We start from the raw sequence: 15940 nt of genomic DNA, 5'->3' as shown, positions 1-15940 counted from the left end.
ATTGAAACGAACTGTCTTGATATTCTAGGATGAAAAGCGCCTGGACTTCCTGAAAGAAGCGGTGAAAAGGTACCTACGAAACATACCTGACGATACTGTGCAGCTGGCGATAATCTCGTTTGAATCTACTGCTCATCTAGCCAGTGAGCTCAAGCGCGTAAACAAATTCACGCGTCAAGATTTCATCGAAGCAGTTGATAAGCTGACACATCTTGGCGGTACTTGCATAAGCTGCGGCCTTGACCTCGCCCTAAAGGTAAGCTATTAATTCTCACCTACGAGTCATGATAGCGCTGATTATAAATGAATTGTTGTGATCGAAGAGTTGACGCAGGAAGTTATTTTAGGAGGAAACTTTATTAAATTCCACTTAACTTCCATTTCGTAATCAACCTAACAAAGCTTTAATAAGTTTCAAGGAATAAGTTGTCAGCTGTGTAAATCAGAACGAAAAGAAAACAGCCTTATTCTGTAACCCGACAGTATTAATGTGTTTATAGTAGAAAAGCGTGTTTTTTAAGTTTACACCTCTCGAGAAATTGTTTCCTTGTTGACAATATATGAGGATTGTAGATATGTTATTTATGCCGATGATTGCTCGGTGCTCGTTAAGGGAAAAAATATTGATACTGTAAGACAAAAGGGAAGTGCGTTCTGTCACAACTTGCAGATTTGGTGCCTGAACAATAGGCTCATTCTTAATGAGTCAAAAACTAAGTGTGTGTTGTTTCGCACCCCAGGTACCTTAGAAAATATAGACGACCATATTGCTCTCGGGCCATTCAAAATTCTAGGTGTCATTTTTTCAGAAAACATGTCTTGGAATGAACATGTGAAAACTTAATTACCAGAATTAAGTAGAGCCGCCGGTGTATTAAGCCAGAACCGTCACACTTTTCCAGTCAGTATTAAAAAGATGTTATATTTTGCACTGTTTAACTCTCACTTACATTACTGCATGCTAATATGGGGAAACACGACAGCATTGAACTTTCAGAAACTCTTCCTTATTCAGAAAAAAGCACTTAGATCAATAGAAAATTCCTCGTTCTTAGAACACACAGAACCACTCTTTCACAAATATAAAATTCTAAAAATCCACAATATATACAAATACAAATTATTAAGAACCTTTAAAAACGCCACATTAGGTAGGGCGGAACGATTCCAAGAATTATCAAATCTCAGGAAAAGTACAATTTCCTACGCATTCCGATATCAACCGCCAAACTTGACTACGCCCTGGCAACTACACTAAATGAGCTAGACCGGAAAGGTGTGGACGTTCTGGCCCTTACTAACAAAACCTTATTTGACCTGTTTGTTTGACTGTATTGAAACTGCTTATGCTTCTAATTGTTCTTGTAATTGTCATTTGTGATCGGACTGTCTGATCGTTTATTTGCTGATATGTTGATATAACTGAATCAAGATAACAAATCGTCGTGTCACTGCTGTTGTACGGGTGGCTAGAGCTTAGTCAAGCTGCACAGATGCAGCTTTTTTCTCTGGCCCCCTATTTTCGCAGTAACAATGTATTGTCTGCGGTGAAAATAAAACTTGATTGATTGATTGATTGATTGATTGATTGATTGATTGATTGATTGATTGATTGAGTGATTGATTGATTGATTGATTGATTGATTGATTGATTGATTGATTGATTGATTGATTGATTGATTGATTGATTGATTGATTGATTGATTGATTGATTGATTGATTGATAATATATGTTGCCTCAATTCCTGACCTATAAAATCAAATACTTTCACAATAAATAATAAGTTTTAATGTATATGTACGCTGTCTTCAGTAATGCAAATGCCGTTTCTTTTTCACACTTGCTTTCCAGGAACTGCAGGTGATAGTCAAATAAGTTTGCAGGTATTTACATGATGTCGCTGCTAATGCACACGCTGTTGGTGTCTCGATTTGCAGCAGCTACGTAAAGGAATCAATAACTGTGGACGAGGCGCCGTCTTCATCCTCCTGAGCGACGGTGAACACAACTCGGGCCTGTCTGTCGCCGATGTCAAAAGTAGGCTATTGGCAGCCAAGGTCGAGATAACCACAATTGCGTTGGGACGTACGGCGGACAATCAACTTGAAGAGCTGGCCCTTGCTACAGGGGGCAAACCATACGCGTTCCAAGACCTTCAAGGACGCACCATCCCCATCATTGAGGAGGCTTTTTTGGAGGCAACCAGGGTGCAGCTGGACGAGCATGCTCATGTCGTAGTACGTTGAAATACACATGTCGTTGAAATACACTAGCTTGACGCCGTTCACCTAGTGAATTAGGCGGTAGTCATTGTTTGTTGAATTTACTTTTCATTGCAAGAAGCCGCTTACGTGATTTTAATTTCCTTCGAAACATGTGAACGTGGCTAGACGTGAACGTTTTCAGCCGCACAAAGTGTATACCACTTGTTTGTTTATTGATTTGTCTATTTGTTTAGTTCGAACGCATTTCTTTAAAAAAATCACGTGTGAAAGACAGCGACATTCGGCCTGTTCAGCTGAATTACTTAAGGAAACGGACGTTGCAACGTCCACACAGTTATGAAACATTTGCTAATTGTCTTTTCATTTATTCCCATCAGGACAAATGTTGAAGCAACGACGTTTAGGTCGAATTAGTGAGGTCACGGCTGCTTGGCGGAAATCCCACAACTAGCGCCATTGTCTTACGTCCGCCCCCAAAATCTGCTAAATAATGGATAGGCGTTGCGGTTAATATCACGACTAAAATGTGCAACGTGACTGAAGGAAGACGTACTAGAAAGATGACACGCAACACAGTGCTTTCATTCTCTGAGTTCGTTCAGTCGCGTGACTCATGCTAAGCGTGAATCTGACCCAGCTAACCCACCAGGACGTTTTAGCAAAGGTAATATCCTCCCAAATCGCTCGAGGAAGGCAAGGCTTATGAAAAATTCTTAACTGGAACTCAATGTCTTTTCTATCATATTTTAGGACTGATATCTCAAAAGTTGTACTATAGTCTTACGATTTCTGCTAAGCAGACACGAATTTCATGCTGTAGGACTTGAGTTTCTCTAATTTCAACGTGTGTCCTAGGTGAGTACCTAGGAAGTTCTTTGGTGAACATTTTTAATGCAAAAGGATGGACAGTTGGGCGAGTTGGTGCGGTAACATATTCTTAGTAGATAGCGCGAAGGGACACAGACGAAGACTAAAAGCAGACAGGACGAGCGCTATCCTGTCTGTTTCTAGTCTTCGTCTGTGTCCCTTCGCGCTGAATACCAAAAATTTTTATGACTAGCAACCTAGGCATTGACATTTGTTACGTAAGTGAAGTAAGCTTGAACGACGTATTGAGGAGTGCTGGTAAGCTTTCACATTGCACGAGGCAAAATGAAAGCTGGGAAAAAAAGAAACAGCAGCGTTCGCAGGGACCGCCGGTTTATAACTGTTCACTTTATTTTGCAGTTACATATGATGACTTCTTATTTTGGGTTGTCTTATTTAGTGCTTATCGTGTCTATTTGTTAGTGTGACGCGTTAAAGCATAATTGAAGAATGGCTCCTGAATTTCAGGCCTTCATTTTTACGTTCCACACTATGACCGTTTCACAACCGGAAAGCAGTTCGTGTCTTTCGACGTCTCTGCCATCCACAGAGCGCACCATCAAATCATACTTTGTAACACATGTTCTTCTCTATATGCTTTCCATCTGCAGATAACGAGAGAAGAAATATCTTTTGCTGGCATGGCAAACATCAGTTTTTTAGTGGACCCCAGTATTGGCAGAAATACGACGATGCACATCTGGCGCGTGGAACGCGACAGTGCCCTCATCGATGCGCGGCTCTCGTGTCCAAGTGGATGTACGTGCGACACATGCAGCGAAGCCAGAGTCGGGCTCAGTACGGCCATCACTATTCCGGACATTGCAGAGGTAAAAGCGCGAGTTACCGTATTCATGCTTTCTTGTATTTGCCGTTAGAAAGAAAAGTGGCGCTTCTGTGCTATCGTAGAAATATCCGGAAGTGAGGGGCTTTAGATTGGCATCCTTCGGGGCAGCTTGAAGATTCGTCGCTTTTGGCGTTCCGTACATGACAACGTTTCGTCTGTACTTAAACTACTTAAAACATATGATTTTGCTGTATTATTTATAATGTACTGGAGATTATCAGAGTTACCACGGGGCATTGTGTAAGAGGCAAGACGTTGATGACTTCGTGGTTCGCGCTCGTTCAGCTTTAACTGAAACTGGTCACGTCTTATCGTTCCCCAGTCATGCAATTGTTCATTAAAACAAGTATTTTCGCTGTGTTGTAGAGCTGTCGAACGTGAATAGTATTCACTAACGGGTCCCCGAATTGGAATAAAGCGCATGAAAGTTCCCACTCATTTTATGCTGCCTGCAGTGGCCCTTAAGGCTGCTCTCTCCGGACCTACCAGGCTGTCATGTGAGGGACACGAGCACTGGTTTGGTCGCTATTCGTGTTAGTTACCACTATAGTTGCACCTTGCACTGCAGTATCTGATAGTTATGCCACATGGAGCACCATATACGGAGCTTTATAGTGGGAACGGCAATGGTGGGACAGCCGTACGATAGCTATGGGTTTGGTCCCAGTGTTTGTGATCCGAAATCATGTCAGGCTTTGAGAAAACTATTTTTCACCTGTACATTAACGGCTAGAAAACAGTAATAAGACAGATAAAGAAAAGCTAGCTGCTTTGTAAGGGTGAGCTGTTCGGTTACTGAATTCTCTAAAAAATAGATTAGGTTGTTTAATATTAATGCACCACAACATCCTCAATATTAGCAACACTTAGTGAACGAAGATCTGCATGCGCGTACTAAAGGAGGACTTCGGTAATCTCGAGATATTTCGAAAATTGCCACCCGAACAGAACACACATAAACACGGTGGTCGTCGCGTTTCGATAGAAACCTAGGACGAGATATCGCACACAAACTATTGAATATGAGATTGGGCTTTCATGCAACGTGTACCCTTACATGTTGGATCACGTCGGAAATTGTAAAACAATTACCCGGATTTAAATGTGTAATTTGAAATTTTTCTTCGTGCAAAGCGTTTGGTGAATACTGAAGTGTGATTGGGCCTGAAATTCTTAATTTTTAATTGTAAGACAACTGCCCGCATTTAAGTGTGTAATATGAAATTTTTCTTGGGGCAAAGTATATGGGGCATGCTGAAGAGTGATTTTGCCTCAAATTTCTTTAACTCTTTTTGTTACAACAGACCTCGAAGCTTCTGATATATTAGTTTTAACTATATAATCAGCGCCATTTTGAACGACCTATTGTTAATGACTAATAGCGAATGCCTGTAACTGTGCGTGTTTATATTGTATTCATTATTTGTTTGTTTCTTTCTGTCTTTCTGTCGTTCTGTCATGGAGACTACATTTGCTGCTCCGTCAAGGCAAAGGCCCTAGTCAGTAGCATTCTGTACATATTTTTCCTTGTCTCTCGAGCAAACATTGTAGTTGGCTTAATGAAAAAAATATAAATGAATGAACATATTTCTTGGAAGGGATGGCGCATCAGCCTCTGCTGGGGAAAAGGCGTTAGCGACAGTACTCCACATATCCCGGTGGATGCATAAATAAGTGTACTAAAAGGTCGACGAAGAAGCGCTGCCTTCTCCCTTTCTCTGCGTCCGGCAACGAACACTTTTCAGGTGCGCTGGCATATCCGCGCACAGCAGGCCAAGGAAAACTGCGAAGTCACGCCCGCTTTTATGGTTGGATTCTGTAGCCTGTAGCTTTGGCTGCACCGTGCGTTCTTTCTTTCTTTCTTTCTTTCTTTCTGTGTTTCTTTCTTTCTTTCTTTCTTTCTTTCTCTCTCTCTCTTCTTTCCTTTCTTTCTTTCTTCCTTCCTTTCTTTCTGTCACTGTACATTCGGGCTGTTGAGCTCTTCGGCGCAACGGCGTATGCGAATTCCACTATAGTATTGCGTTTCATCTTGGCTCAGCTCTTACCCTTTGGTGCTCTCATTTTCTGCTTTTTTCTGTAGTGCAGCTGGAAGAGACGTTAAACATTTTATACACTGTGATTTCGCACTGCGTTCCTTGAGGTTGCGAATTTCGCGTTGCCATTCGCATGAAGCGATCATGAAGGCTACTATTTTCGCATTTGCGAGTTCCTCTTGAGAAACTGAATTATTCTTGTAGTAGGCCTACTTAGTACGCTTCGGTGAAAGCAAAGTGATTCAGAACCTGTTTTCCTGGAACGATTTCCTGGTTTGGACTCTTACTCCCTAAAAACATAATACGCAGGTAGGTCACAGTGACGTGTCTGATGATCCGCGTTGTTATTGGTTCTTGCCCACGCTGAGTTAAGCAGCTTCAAACAAAAAATGATAGTGCAGAAAAAAGGGTCGTTGACACATTTGCTGTGCCTGCAAATCTGTAAGTGCGAAATCGCAAGCGAAATCGCGCAATGTGAGCAACGAGCCACAAGACGTCTCGCGGTCGCATTTTCGGGGTGATGTTGCTTGGCTTCGGCGCGTCTCCTTTGCGTTCAGAGATAGTTAATGCGGTCGATATAGGTGTCGTGCTGTGTTTACCTGTTAATGCGCGCAGCCCATAGCACCCATTCTGGCCACAACAACGCAACTTGTCACACGCCATGACATGGACCTAATACACAAAACCTATAAGATATCTGTGTAGTACATTTGTGTAGTCCCTGCATTTGCATTCCTTTAAACAACTTCGTGTTTTTACCATGTTATCGGGTCTTAGTGCGTGGCTCTGATATGTACACGTCCGACAAGTGACTGTACTTACTCATGCCCTGCCTAATCATTTTCGCCTCTCAAGAATGTGTTTCACTACGCTCCCCTTTCACCCGATGGTATCTGATTTGCTTACGCAGACTGGGACGTGGACGCTACACATGAAGAGCTCAAGTTTTATGGATCTCTACATCGAAGTAAAATCGCAAGCGAGGAATGCGGGCGAGGCACTGATTCGTGTCGTTTGCGATTTGACCACGCCTTTGGTGCACGACCCGGACCTCGTGATTTACGCTCACGTCAACAAGGGTGACAAGGTTGTCTTGTACGCCGACGTCGTTGCCGAAGTCTTGGGCCCGAACTGGCCAGGCCTATCTACGACACGACTCCGCGATGATGGCTGCTGTGCGTAGCAAGTTATTCATTATCAATAGTCTGTATGCAGTCCTCATCTGTCTGCGTAACTAAACGTGCTCTTCCCTCATATTTTAAGAGCGAAATCGGAGTTTGCCTTAAGACAAAACGATACGGCGAGTTCTCGTACTGTCCTTTGATTATGTCCGTCTGGCCACCGCCGCCACCCTTGATTTCGAACAAAACGAGTGGTTTAGACAAAACGGGGGCTTTAGGGTGTTTGGAATTCTTCGCTGCTTATGAAATCGACAAAAGCTGCAGAAGCTATTCATTCGTGTGATGATTTGTCAGTCCGCAGTCACAAAAGATGTTAGCCATTTTTGAAATAGGTCGATTGTGTAGGTATGGCCGCGATACAGTGAAGGGGCTGGTACTGCCAAACAACTCGCGGAGCTTTGTTTTGCACATGTCCCAACTGGTCAGATCCTTTTCATGCGTCTGGTACCACACGCGTGCCGTTCCTTTCAGGTAAAATATATCGTCCGACCTCTGTAAGAGGGCTCTTACTCTGTCCGAGGGTAAGAGGGGTCTTACACTCGGACATTGTAACAGGGGTCCTACAGTGTCCGACCGAGAGTGTAAGAGGGGTCTTACACTGTCTGTACGACAGTGTAAGACCCCTCTTTGTCTTGCGGCAATATTGTTATCGCATCGCAGGTACTACAAGACTGCTGGCGTTTGGCGGCCACATTATCAGACTACGCGCTGTCACACTATAATGGTAATTTAGTTCTTTTTTTACCTCGTGCTTAAGTTTGACTTTACGTCAAACGCGGTTTAGTTATTGTGACTTTCTTTCATGACTTTTCAGTAAGTATTCGTCCTGAATAAATCTTCACTCACAATGCGATATCCCGTATAGAAGTGAAATACAGTACCAGGAAGCAAGTCGCTAACCTTTCAGCTCCATATCCCAGTTGACCGCTGCCTACTGACTAAAACTGATTCAGCACATAACAAAATTATGGCTGCTGAACCAGCTCTTGCTGCACCGATACTCCGTAAACCACCAACAGCGATAAAAAAAGACTGGGCACAAGGCGCCTTGTGTACAGCCCTCAATTCCCTTGTGCCTCGTTTTAAAGCGTTAGCTTTTGTTAGCTCGTTCGTCAGCTTTGTTTCTTCTGTTGCTCTCTGCAGCACAGAATTTGGCAGCGCGCCAGATGGTGCTTCCATTGGTGGAAGCGGAAAGTGCAGTCACGTGACACCAGGTGTAGTTGCCCTATATGCATCGCGAGCGGCTTAACCCACCGGTTGCGCCCCCAGTATGTGGAGGTTTCGGCGCGGTACGGTCAAGCCTCGCCTTAGTCTTTGTGAATCCGTGTCGGCGCCGGCATTTGCTGTGGTGTCGGGTTAACCAGATGGTTTACGGGACCGCCGGCGACTGTGGCTCGCTCGGCGCGCCAGGCTGCGCCAGCGTGTGGTTAAAAAGCTCGCGAGCACTCCAGCATTGGAGAGGAGCGTAGCAGTTTAAACCAGAACGCTATAAAACAACTTTTAGACATGAAATGTTATGCGTGAAGCAGGATTTCCAGACCCCCAAGCGACTCGGCGAGCTCGAAATCGGGGGCGAAACGCCTAGCCCGCACCACAGCTAACGTTTAAACATTCGCATTAGAGGCTCGATCGTAACCGTCGTGTGATCTTCTTCGTGGCACTTTGAACGTGTTTCACAATGTCAGTGACCAACTCATCATGCTTTCAGCTACAGTTAATTCTGCTACCATTTATTAAAGCGAAAAACTTCGGTGCTATTCTGAACATTCGAATTCCACCATTGTCAAAATCGCCACCACGTAAGCTGTGATTGGCTCTCACGGCTGCTACGGCCTCTATCAATGGCCTAAAATGCCAACATGGCGTAGTTTGACTGTTTCCAGGATCGTTGCCCCTGAAAGGGCTGGGAGTATTTTAGCACGACGCGGGCGTCCAGCAGGCAACTCGCTGATATGATTACTGTTGGCTATGTCTACAGACTCTCTTCTACGCTCTTACGGGTGTTTGTGCCTCTCTTGTCAGACCCTGATATCACCGCGAACGATGGCACGTACAGCGGCTTCTTCACTGCGTACGCGGGACGAGGACGGTATGCCGTCATGGTTCGTGCTCGGAATCATAACGAGTCAGTACTCGCTGATCCCGTGGTGGACTCAATGGGCAGCGCCAGCAATACCCTGCTCCACTCGGATGACGGTGAGTTTTTGGTTGCTGCTTTCATTATGTTGCACTAGATTGACGCCTTAATAGTGATGACTTGTTTGCTTGCGTCATTGTGAACTTCTTACAGCACAAAAGTACGAGGGACGACACAACAATGGGAACAAACACGAGCGCTTGTGTGTGTCGCCTCCTTGTGTCGACCGTCGTCTTTTAACTCAGCGGGATGTCCAAACGCGTCAACAGATGCTCGAGCAAAATGAGCAGTTATGCCCAAATGTTAGGCTGTTCTTTCAAAATATTCCATGTTCTCTCGCAAGACAAAAATATTGATTCTTATCGGAGGAAATGGACGCCAAGTGTTTGGAACCTGGGATTGCTCTCCGCCGAAATTCCTAGTTGTGCTTGGCCACTAGTCTCATTTTGTCATACAGTGCAAAAATTGTTTATTATGCAATAAAGAGATTTCGGCCAGGCGTTATCAAAAATTGTGAGTTGACGGGCAGCTGCTGCCTGTAGAACTCAGTAGATTATGGATCGCTTCTATTTTCACCAGAAGGGTGAGGGCAAGTAAATGCTTAATTTCTTGGGGTTAAGGAAAGGACAATGTGCCTTGCGTAACTTCAAGATAGGTAAATATTGTGAAATTAAAGCTACCAATTAACATCACCATTGCCAATCAGCACTACAGAGAGCTGGAAGAATTTCGAAATTACAACTGTTGAAGTCTGAAAAGCCGATGAATTACTTTAAGTAGCTCTGATGCTTACGAATAAGTTATGGAAGAAAGGACTTATCCAAAGCTCGCGTAGGAGGAGCCGCAGACTGTAAAATTACGGGTCGGTCATGTTCAAACATAAAGCGCGCGCACGGCAAGATGCTTTTTGTTTAAGTCAGGCAATATTCAGAGCAAAAACCTCCTTTTTTTCACTCTTTATTGTTTATTTCAAGCAATGAGTCGTATACAATCAAAGTACTTGCGTCCTTCTGAAATAAAAAAAAAAAAACTTTTTTTGTCTCTACACGCCAATACCTATAGGAATCGGCGATCACTTGTCGTCAGAATATTTGATTGGTGACTTCGAGCTGTTTGACTCGAGTGACGAATCTCCTACTACGAGGAAGGCGCCCGATGGAGAGAAGTCGGAAGCTTTCGAAAGGATGGCCATTGGGGGAAGCTTTCAAGTTACCGCGGACATCCACGAGAAAGATTTACCGCCCCTGGGCGTCTTTGATCTCCGTGTCACCTTCCTGATGCCAGGGAAAAACGGCACGCTTCTGGTGAAGGTCACGTGGACGTGGCCCGGAGCGCACTTGACGTCAGGAAAGGGTGAGCATCGAATCGAAATGTGATTTTGAAAGGAGTAACGACTTATATTTTTAAAGCCAACTTGATACGTAAATGCTCCAAGTCATCCAAAGTGTCCTTTTTCCCAACAACACTTTCGTCAGCGAAAAGATGGCGTAAACGTGAGACTTCGTTGGGCAACGCCACTGTCAAACTACAGCAGCAAACTTTACGTTAGCGTCTGTCATTTATATAGTCCCTATAATTGTCACGACTCGTAAATAAAGGGCTATTTAAAGATGTCTTTGAGCTGCAGAAACCATACCATATGCTACTTGCAGCTAAATATCTCGTACTTAGGAAGTACGAAGCTTACCAAGTACTTATATTTTAATGTGATACTAAAGTCCTCTCGAAATGCCGGACCTGCAACTATCAACATTGTTGTGACGTCGTGGACACAGAGCAAAATTTGCTGACGCTGTGAAGACTAGGTGTGATTGTGTTGCTTGGAGGAAATATTCAAAACTATGCAGGAGTGACGAGTGCATTAGTTATGGGAGCGTTCGCATGTAGTGTATCCGTAGCGATCACAAGAATAAAGCGTGCAGTGACTTCGTGACGAGTTCACTTCCTGGACAAAACCAGAAGCTAGTTGTAAATGAGTTTCATAGTAAGTTATTTAGATACGGTGGTGTTTGCCAGAATTTATTTCTGTAGTTTAGTGGGTTTCGATCATCACCTAGCGCAAAAAAAAAAGACATGACGAGGGCAAAATGTCACGTCAGAACTCCTCTCAGGTAGGCATGTACCCAAGGGGGGGCCCGGGGGGGCCCGGGCCCCCCCTCCCCGCCCTACGCCACCACTTCTCACACAGATTCCTAACGCGCCGCCAAATTAATGTCGAGACTTGACAGCTATTCGGCGGTCAACATATTGCTGCCTTTTTCACTCCGTTTCGATGACGGTAGTTATCGACGTCTCCTGGGATATGAAGGCCAGTTTCCTCATCAATTCGGTGCCCGCGCGATTAAATCGAGATACATTCAGTTGTCACCGTCTATTCAACGGTCACGCGCATCGTTGTTGCTTCTTTAGTTCAATCTTCTTCGTTTAGACTGATCCAGGGACCAGGAAAGGAATTCGGTTCGTGGTCAGCTGGCCTGTATGCACGTGGAACGATTTGCGGCCAGAGAAAATGTTAATTGCGTTCAACTCTTCTTTTTTTTTTCATTATTTCCTCGAGTGACGGCTCGCCGCGACGTTGACAGATCCTCGGAGGTGTATCGCACAGGCGTACTTGTAAAATACACCTTATTTCATTTCTCTCTAGTGGGTTTACACGTTTTGATGGCGAATGGTGGGCGTTATTCACATTTGTACTAGTAAAGGTACCCCCCCCCCCACACACACACACATTTGCATAGAAAAGTTACTTTGGGTTGCCCCCCCCCCCGAAAAAAAATTCTGGGTACCGTGCCTGCTCTCAGGTGTAAGTTATCCAATCGAATAACTTGAGTGCAAATTGTATTTGACTCATCCTCGTGTTCGCCCAGTTTACGATGCAGCCTGTCGTTTCTTATTCACCCGACGTGTCACGTTTTCTACGTCTACTTCTTACAGCCTCCTTTGCAGAAATCCGCGTCGGCGCCCACTACGAAGAGCTGCTTTCGAGGTTCGACGAACAAGCTCAAATAACAGACGCAGACGTTTTGCATGGCAGTCTCGCGCCTTTGCCATCCGGCGCCAAGCAAGACGTCACCGTCCGTCTACCAGCCACATTCTCTACGTCTGGTGCGGATGGTGAAGTCGTCTACACCGCTTTTCTGGCGGTTCGCTTCGGCAACAGCGAAGGGCTGAAATCGAACATTTCTAATATCGTTAGCGTATACCACAGTCCTCCTTCACCGAAAACAAATGCCGTTGGCAAAATCGGCGGCGTAGATAAAGAACGCGTCCTATGGTGGATTTGGTTGTTGGTCGCAGGCATGATTGTCATCTTTAGTTTGCTATTAGCTACATTGGTGATGGCTCTAATGAAAAGGAAGCCGCACAGGCGCGACATATACTTCATCTTTTCAAGGAAACGGCGACAAAGGGCACAGGATCCGGCCCAGCACTGCGTAGAATAAACAGTTTATACATGTATGTCAGTGTTCACTTGCTCCCACTACGCACATCCTCTTTCAGTCCTTTTGTAAGTTGGTTCCTTCTAATACTGACTGGTATGTTGCGAACGTGAAAAACCCATTTTCTGTCTACATGCCGCTGGTAGTAACGTCGTTTAGCGGTATTCGAAACCTACTTCATGGTAGCTTTTCATCGTCTGTGCCGACACAACGTCCTATATTAAATTAGGGTCAACTTTCTCAAAAATCTGGCAACAAGTAAATGAATAAACCGCTCTCATAAAGTACTGCCCACACCTGACATGATATGCGGGGTGAATATGTTACGTAATCGATTCGCAGTTACTTTTGAGGAGCAGTCAAGGCAATACGATGGTACAAGGGGTCTCAAAAGGATATGGTATATACGCGTACTATTTGAGTTTCGAGCACTGAAATGGGTCCGATTTTGTTGTTAAACTCTGATTCTTATCCGATGTGAATGTATGCTGCATCTTTGTCGACCTAAGAATGAGAAAACATCAACAAATAAAGGAAACACCCAAGCATAGAGTGCACATGAACTGAAGCTTGCATCTAATTGCTCGGACTTCCACACCCTAAGGTAGCGATACTTTTTTGCTGATGTATAGATAGACTTACGCTGCTGCGCTTATCTCCGCGGCTATTGTATGCGCACTTTAACACGAAATAGCTGATCCTGAAAGAACTAGCACGTTTGTCTTCAGCTAAGTACCACTACAGGTTTCCTTAGTTCACGCAAAACGTATACCGACGCACTTTGCATGCAGGAGGTCTACCGGTAGTATGCAACATTTCTTACTCGCTTAGAAGCCGATCTATAATTGACTGGCCAAGTAGCCTGCTGTGGGGCTCTTCCAGAATTACTGCTGCTTTGAACCTCGTGAGAGTGAGCAACATTGTCACTGTGCAACCCTTCTTTTTTTATGCAAAGTCTACGGTAGCAATCCCTGTACGCGCTCTCGCGATAGGCATAGGATGCCCACGTGCAAGCAAGACTTGCGTCAAAGCTCCCTAGTTAAGTATGGTCGTGCTCGCAGTCGTCTCCGTAATTTTCATTGATTCTGTAGGCATGGAGAACGAATAGCGCGCACAAAAACGGAAGTTGGTCAAAAACGCAGCTTGTTCATCATAGAAAGGTACGTATATAAAAGACGCCGGCGAGGGACAACACTACAGTAAAAGGACAGCCGCTAAACTTTGTCGCAAAGAATTGGCTAAACGATGATACCACAGACAACAGATACGCTGCGATGACTCGCACGCTGATATTGTGAGAGCGACAGATAGTTGAGCTAGGTAATAGGGATTCACGTGAGAAAAACCGTGCAGACAGGGTCACGAACACGCAACATCTTGCTCAGCTGCGCACCGCCATGTTCACCAGACTATACTGCGGTGAATAGCTTATGCTGGGTAGGGACGCATTCAAGCGGTGACTCTCGACTACTCATTCCTAATAAAGGTGAAAAGTCATGCATGTGCGGCAGCGCCAGCCGGCTACTACAGTTAGGGAATATGAATACCTAAACCTTTCAGAAAACCTTAAAACCAGAATATCTATCCTAGGAGTGATAGAAGCTATAAATCCATATAATTTAAAAATAATACAAATATATTCTTATAATAACCGCAATTCCTTGCCGTATAAGCCACACACGGCGTCGTGATGCACTTTTTTTTGTTATTTTACTTTGTCAGAAACGTGTCTGTGTCAAGTTGTTCAGTGTATATATATTTATTTTTCACGAATAAACTTGTAGTTGGGAGTCATCATTCGTTGTGTGTACCTACCTTTCTTCGTCCTTGCCTTTCTTAAAGCTGTTGTGTCAGGCGTGAAGCAAGCAGGAACCAGTGACTCTAGCAGGAGAGGCAGGAACCAATTGCCTCAATGTCTATCCCGCCCGCCGCTACAAAGCAGCTCTAAAAGGGAGCGGCGGGTCAGGACATTAAAGCACTCTAGCAGGAACTAGCAAGAACTAAATGGGTTTTAGCAAGAACGCGCCACTGGCGCCGCGTACGAGCGCGCTATGGAACGGTGTCATTTTGCGTTTGGCAACGATCACGACAGAGGGCGACAACAGTCCCGCATTCGACGTTCTGCTATGTTCTGCGTCCGCTGCGTCCTTCGCTGCCATGTCGGTTTGGCACTCGGTGAAGCCGACTCTCGGGATTCATTGCTAGGCGTAGGTCCTTTTGCCTCGATTTTCGGTTTTGCTCCCTTTCCCCCAGTATCCGGCCATTTATAAGGTGCTGTAGTTGCGCACCAGTTGACCGCCATACCGTATATCACAAATGAACCGTTCTCCTACGTTCTCCTTGATTAGCCATATCGTTGCCGCAATGCAAGCGTGCACTGTTAGTATATTGAAGAAAAACAGCTCAAAATAGACAAGGACGAAAAGAAGACAGGTGGCGAGTTCATGACTTCACGGTGGTGCAATTATTTTTTCATGTATATAAACCTTGTTTCTTGAAATAAAAACTTTGTTGGAAGTTAGCGCCCAGCCGTTGTACCTCTCTTCTTTTCGTATGTTACAAGTATGTTACACCAACTCGCACACATCAAGCTCCTGCTGTCAGTATCGTCGCGAAGTACTTCTTAGTGGCCGCCGCACTCTTTACTTACCTTTTTTTTTTCTTTGTAGTCCTGTCACTCTCTATGAGCCATCCAGGCAAATGAGTGGCTTGTTATCTCATCCATTAATTTTTAATTGATTCGCATGCACAGTTCGCTTCTGTCATTCAGAGCTAAGTGCGGCCGTGATGCAAACGAACAATGTTGACTGAGTACTGCACTTATCTCAATATTCTCTGATAACTTTTCATGCGTTTGCGGCTTCAATTTAGCAGCTGGGAATATTCTGGTTTGCTACTAAATGGGCTTCAGATTGAGCAAAGCAGCAGGCATGATCCGGCTGCTCGATCAAGGCTGCCATTTATTGAGAAAAACATTCCCCGCTTTGGTTGCTGCTGCAGCACGTAAACTTTCTTAGCCTTTGTGGGATATGCCGTAGAGACATGTCGCTGATAAGGGCAAGCCTCCTAAGCACTGTTAAATTTTGCATGCATTGTCATCATGCGAGCTACATTTCAACAGGACCACGTCATCCGTTAGTGGTGCAGTGATGGAATTTTCTGTTATTCTTAAAGCTATTCACAAATTTTTCCTGCATTATGCTGTTGAC

The 15940-nt window shown here is 44.5% G+C and overlaps 1 protein-coding gene across 1 annotated transcript; it reads left to right on the top strand.

Annotated features, from left to right (window-relative positions):
* Window positions 1-814: 814 nt before the first annotated feature.
* On the top strand, window positions 815-15259 carry LOC126527089 (calcium-activated chloride channel regulator 1-like). Its single transcript, XM_072284355.1, has 7 exons — window positions 815-832; window positions 1939-2238; window positions 3705-3923; window positions 6884-7148; window positions 9177-9350; window positions 10354-10644; window positions 12226-15259. The coding sequence occupies exons 1-7, from the start codon at window positions 815-817 to the stop codon at window positions 12732-12734; spliced, it is 1776 nt and encodes a 591-aa protein (XP_072140456.1). The 3' UTR covers window positions 12735-15259.
* The last annotated feature ends 681 nt before the right edge of the window (window positions 15260-15940 follow it).

Source organism: Dermacentor andersoni, chromosome 9 (assembly GCF_023375885.2).
Source record: "Dermacentor andersoni chromosome 9, qqDerAnde1_hic_scaffold, whole genome shotgun sequence".
Classification (NCBI taxonomy): domain Eukaryota; kingdom Metazoa; phylum Arthropoda; class Arachnida; order Ixodida; family Ixodidae; genus Dermacentor; species Dermacentor andersoni.
The sequence above is the reverse complement of the archived record's forward strand: the minus strand, read 5'-3'. Positions and strand labels throughout refer to the sequence as shown.